The 6,000-nt window shown below is 42.4% G+C and overlaps 1 protein-coding gene across 6 annotated transcripts in view; it reads right to left on the bottom strand.

The window, feature by feature from the left end:
- Nucleotides 1-245: 245 nt before the first annotated feature.
- Nucleotides 246-6,000, bottom strand: part of GDPD2 (glycerophosphodiester phosphodiesterase domain containing 2) — a 136,553-nt gene continuing 130,798 nt past the window's right edge. For all 6 annotated transcript variants that reach the window (XM_040405337.1, XM_040405339.1, XM_040405334.1 and 3 more), the window contains exons 14-16: nt 4,936-5,018; nt 3,183-3,211; nt 246-631 (exon numbers count right to left, since the gene is read on the bottom strand). In XM_040405337.1, coding sequence (XP_040261271.1) covers nt 585-631; nt 3,183-3,211; nt 4,936-5,018 — 159 coding nt within the window. In that variant the 3' untranslated portion in view covers nt 246-584. The remainder of the gene's footprint in view (nt 632-3,182; nt 3,212-4,935; nt 5,019-6,000) is intronic.

Raw genomic sequence — 6,000 nt, 5'->3', positions numbered from 1 at the left:
CGAGTGGTGTGCCAGTATCTCCTCGCCATGCAGCAAGTGCAAACCATAGCCTGAACATGGTGTCCGCAGAAAGCTGCTATTGTTTTCTGCCATTTTTCTACTTCTAAAAATGGTGGGAAATGCTTCTAAATAAGTTATAGTCAGTGCAACTCAAAGCCATGCTTACTTTTACCAGCAACACGCGTTTGGCCCAAGAAAACCAGAGTAAAAGCCCCTTTCCTTTGCTTCTTTTCCCCAGCATATTTTGTGCCTATGCCACAGACTTCATCACTAACACCAAAGAGTTATGTGCACAGCACAATATCAGAAAGACATAAGGAAGACAAATGCCATACAGCACACTGCCAGATTTCTCATTCAAATAAACAAACTAAGATCCAGCGACCCAAACAGGCCAACATGTCAGGAACAGTTCTGTATGGAGCAGCACCTCCCATGACTCAGTAGTTAGGGTTTGTCTACAGATTAGACAGCGCAGATATCTGGAATCAGTTCAGTTTAGCCTCCTCATGCTCCAGCCATCAGTCAGATGATGTGGAAGTCACAGTGAATTGTAGCGGATATGAAAGAGGCATCCATTGTCATTAAGCAACCAAATTTTCAATCTTCATCAGTAATACAGCTTCAGATTCTGCAAAGCAGAAAAGTATTTGGGATCAATTTCAGTACAATTCATTCAGTCCAAAACAAAATGTCATTAGCCTCATATGCACAATCTGCCTCATGCTGTAGAAGAGGAGTCCCAGACTCATCTCCAGTAAACCCTCTCTTCTTTCTCTAGGTAACCCCAAAACAGCAGATCACAGGGGCATCTTTAGAAAGTGAACCTCATCTGCGTATCAGTATGCTGGGGACTTAGTGGTCCCAAAGCTGGCGACCAACTTCCTGTACTGTTTTCTGCCATACTTCAAAGTCATAGTAACTGGTTCCTATATAGTAGATATACTGTGTATATGGGATGGAAAAATTTGATTTCAAAGGTAATCTGTCACCTATGTGAGGGCAGTGTGAAGTGGTAACAAATGCTCAGCTGTCTGCCAGTTTTATAAAACTTACAGTCTATATGTAGGCTGCGGTGAAATGCAAGTGCAGTGAACTAATAATTTGGTGTATCACAAAACTGAAACTGCGCCTTTACCCCCCAATGCCAATTTCTTAACCTAACCCCTTCCCTTCAGCCCTACTTGGAAAACATTACATACAGAGCTACAAATAATACAGGTTAATACAGTGCCACATACCTCTTACATCCAGTGATGTGTCCTCTGATGTAGATGTTCTCTTTCCTTATCTTCTCCATTCAGACCAGACCGCCATGATTATTTCTTTCAGCCCTCTCTTGTCTCTACAGAGTTTGACAACTACTTTTCCATCCTCCCCACCGTCTGAACATCCCATCCTACCACCTCTAATGCCCACTGTGCTTTCCAATACTATACTGCAGAAAAAGATAATCCCCCTGAAAATACTATTAACAGTCCCACCAATAGTACTAATAGTAATAACCAATAGTAATAATTCTCTGGCAGAGCGCAATATGTGGTAACAGTGCAACCAATAGTAATAATGTCCCTTATTTTGCCCCCAGAAGTAATAATGCCCCCAGTCGTAAATATTCCCCCTATGATGTGTGCCCGTACGAAAATATACCCTCTTATGTGTGCCAATACAATAAATGCTCCCTTATGACCTGTGCCAGTACAAAAAAAATGCTCCCTTATAACTTATGTCAGTACAAAAAAACTACCCCCTTTTAGTACCCCCAGTACAATGAATGTCCCCATAGTGGTCCCCTTATAATGTGTGCCAGTACAAAAATGCCCCCTTATGTGCCAGTACAAAAAAATGCTCCATATAAACATAAATCAGTCCAAAAAAACACCCCCTTTTAGTGCCCCCAGTACAACGAATGTCCCCATAGTGGTCCCCTTATAATGTGTGCCAGTCCAAAAAAGCTCCTTTTTACAGCCGCAATGTCCCCATAGTGCTTTCTCCAATTACAAAATAATTAACCTGTTTAATAAAACTACAGTACATTCCCAAGTGACAGACACACTGCTGAAATAAGTACGCCTGTTACGACTGCATGCTGCACCCAGCAGTAGATAAGTGGTGGCAGATTCCCTTTAAGCCCTACTGCCTGGAAGAGGTGTGACGGATATTCTGAGTATCATGGGTGCAACTACAGCAATAGCACTGGCCAGTGCAATAACATTGTAAATTTTTATGGGGAAAAACAATTTAGCAGCTTTTTGTTATAATGTGGGTTTTCTAAAATATATTGGGGGACATTTATCTAGCCCTATACGCCACAATTTTGACATAAAAAAGTGACACAGTAAAGGGAACCTGTCACCGGGATTTTGTGTATAGAGCTGAGGACATGGGTTGCTAGATGGCCGCTAGCACATCCGCAATATCCAGTCCCCATAGCTCTGTGTGCTTTTATTGTGTAAGAAAAACTATTTGATAAATATGCAAATGAACCTGAGACGAGTCCTGTCCCTGACTCTGCGGATGTGCTAGCGGCCATCTAGCAACCCATGTCCTCAGCTCTATACACAAAATCCCTGTGACAGGTTCCCTTTAAGGCACTTGGCATCTGTGCACAATAATGTGCAACTTTTTGAGCTTTTCTGCACTTTCCCAAGCTTCACGCAGCCGCCCCATTTACTATAACTTTCATCAGAAAGTGGCGGACGTTATAGCTGAAGTCTACGCCAGGCTGTAACTGGCATAGACTTCACTTTCTGGCACACAGCAGGGCTTCTGCCTCTTAACAGATCAGGCGCATCTCACGCCAGTGCAGGAAGATGAAGACTGGCGGATGGATCCGCCAGTCTTGATATATCTTCCCCATTGTGTTATTATACATGCCTATATTTTTATGCTACTTATGCCGCTGTCTTCATTTATTTACACTAAGCGGTGGGGGCCCCCCATCTTATTTTGCCATAGAGCCCTATGAATTATAGTTACACCACTGCTGTGTATAGTACTTTGGAATATGAGGTTATAGGAATAGTTCTAGATGGACATTACGCAACCTTCATATTCGTGGAAACTGACAAGACATCAATTTTCTTAAACCCTTTCACTGCGACAACACATGGTTGTGTAAACAGAAGAATTCTGTTGCATGTATTTTGCCATTCATAATACCATAGGTGAAAAGATCATACCTTCGTCTTCTCTTTTTCTAAAACACGCTCTAAATAAAAAAAAGAAAAGAAAAAATGATATCAATAAAAGAATCACCCAGATCTACAATATAACCACATTAATTACAAGAGGAAGACATGGAGGCAGGAGTTTCCTAGTGCCCAGAAAACATCATCTTCTTTGTAACACCTCCAGCGGGAGCTCATTTATATTACAGTAGCCTGAATGTATGAGCTCAAGGAGAGCCGAGTACATTCATATGCAGTGAGCGTCCTCTAGTGGCATATCGTATCATACCCCTCTATAGCTGTGTGAAGGGGAGATGGGGGTTCGGAGCTATTAATGGGAAAACCAAAGCTCCAACCCCTACAAACATTGGGACATATTTATCCTGAGGATAGGTCATCAATAAATATAACTTGGACAACCCCTTAAAGTGAATGAAATATAAATACACTAATATACTATTTCAGATCATGAAAACATATGTTTTGACTGGAATCATAAAAATAAAAAAAGGACAACATTGGACACATTAGGCAATAAGAAAAAAACAGACACCAGAGGGCACTATTATGGAACAGCTTTTTTTCTTCAATGATTTAACTTATTTTCGTTATGGTGTAATTAAGGGGCATTATTCTAGCCCTCCACCTCCTTACAGTAGCCTAAAAAAGGAGCTGGGCTCCTGCTCTAATGGCCAAGACTGGCAGAATTGACGATTCCTGGCGTTTACAGGGCTTGTCTCACTTCAGCAAGTGACATTTAGCATGTAGACAAAGTTAAAAGTCACAATGTATTGTGATTGTCCATACTGCCTTGTTTTCTGGCTAAATTCATTTTTCCATCACATTATACACCGCTCATATCCAGGAGTTACGGCCAGCGCAGATACCAGATGGCTGGGCCGGGAGCTACTGCACATGCGTGACCGGGACCGTGCTACTCCTATGGTCCCGGTCACCAGAAAGGACGTCTTTTACCGTCCAGGAATACCCATTCAAGAAAGCAAAAACAATATCAAAATATTTTTATAGTTATGTGATAAGTAAGGATCATTAAAAGAGCTGAAAAAACTACCCCAAATAACTATCAGAATGAGTTATTCACATATTAGGGTGGCAACCACTTCTCTACCATATCCCAATAAAATCTGATTTGTTTAGTACCAATAAAAAAAAAATTAAAAAAAATTAGAGCCGGTTTTTATGTGTCAGCAGCAGTTGTTGTTTGACACCTTGATACTTAGTATGGCTGTAATAGTGGATCTGGGACGGCTCTTACTGGGAGTAGTCAAAGTGCTCCCCATGTTCCAGGCCGGGTTTTGCCAGGCATAAAAAACAGCCAGCACTGCAGGTGGAGAGGATTACCTCCGTCTGACAGTAAAGCTCAGGAGGTCTGTGTGCTGTGATCTGAGGGCTGTGTTGGGATCCGCGGCTTGAGCCGGGCTGGAGGGCTCAGACCCCTGTGAGGGCGAACAGGCCGCCTAATGCCGGCCTGTAGACTTGACAAGCCAAAACTTCCAACAGTGTGTTAACTAACACCAAGGAGAAAAAGGTGACTGTTTTGTATATGAACTTTTCATGTGTGTGAACGATCACCAAGCAATTTGCGTTTTTGTTTTTGCTTTCACCTGTGAATAAACAAAGAACTTGTACTTTGCCCCTGTGCTTCACCTGCAAATCCTAACTACCAGAGCAAATCCCCATATTATTATATATATACATATACATACATACACACACACACACTCACATACCTTCCACTACTTACCTCTGCATAAAAAAAGCCCATATTATGTGAATAAGAGCTACAACATCCGCTATTATCCAGATGATTAAATAATTGTCAGGGTCCTATAAAGACAAGACAAGATTGTCACTTCCATAAGCCGCCACATGGCTAAAATTACGGGCAGTTTCACTCAAAATTGTCACCGTTTTGCAATTGGGTTTGTGCCTGTACAACCAGTGGCGTACATAGAGAAATAAGGGCCCCATAGCAAGGATCAAACCAGGCCACCCACAGAAGACAGAAGGGTTTCTGCCTAAATCTTTCCAATGACCCTTGGGCCATTTTTCCACTTCCTCATTTGCTAAAAGTTGTTCCTTTAGGGCTTGTTCACACAACCGTATGGCTTCTTCAGTGTTTTGAGGTCCGTTTTTCACGGATCCGTTGTTCCGTTTTTTTGTTTCCGTTGTGTGTACATTTCTGTTCCGTTTTTCCGTTCCGTTTTTCTGTATGGCATATACAGTATACAGTAATTACATAGAAGAAATTGGGCTGGGCATAAAATTTTCAATAGATAGTACTGAACGGATACGGAAGACATACGGATACATTTCCGTATGTGTTCCGTTTTTTTTTGCGGACCCATTGACTTTAATAGAGCCACGGAACGTGATTTGCAGACAGTAATAGGACAAGACTCAAGATGTAGCGGAACGGAAATGCGGACATACGGAAACGGAATGCTCATGGAGTACATTACGTTTTTTTTTTTTGCGGACCCATAGAAATTAATGGTTCCGTATACGTACCGTATACAGAACTTAAAAAACGGCCCGTATACGGAACGCAAAAAATGTTCGTGTGAACAAGCCCTTAGAGCAGGCATGTCCAAACTGCGGCCCTCCAGCTGTTGCTAAACTACAACTCCCAGCATGCCCTAATAGCTGTAAGCTATCCAGGCATGCTGGGAGTTGTAGTTTAGCAGCAGCTGGAGGGCCGCAGTTTGGACATGCCTGCCTTAGAGGGTGGAGTCCTGACCTGGCCCCCTCTTGGCTTCCGCCCCATAGCAGTCGTATGGTCTGCCGCTATGGTAGTTATGCCCTTGTG

The sequence above is a fragment of the Bufo bufo genome, chromosome 8, assembly GCF_905171765.1.
Source record: "Bufo bufo chromosome 8, aBufBuf1.1, whole genome shotgun sequence".
NCBI classification, from domain to species: domain Eukaryota; kingdom Metazoa; phylum Chordata; class Amphibia; order Anura; family Bufonidae; genus Bufo; species Bufo bufo.
Note: the sequence above shows the minus strand (reverse complement) of the source record. Positions and strands in the feature narration are given on the sequence as shown.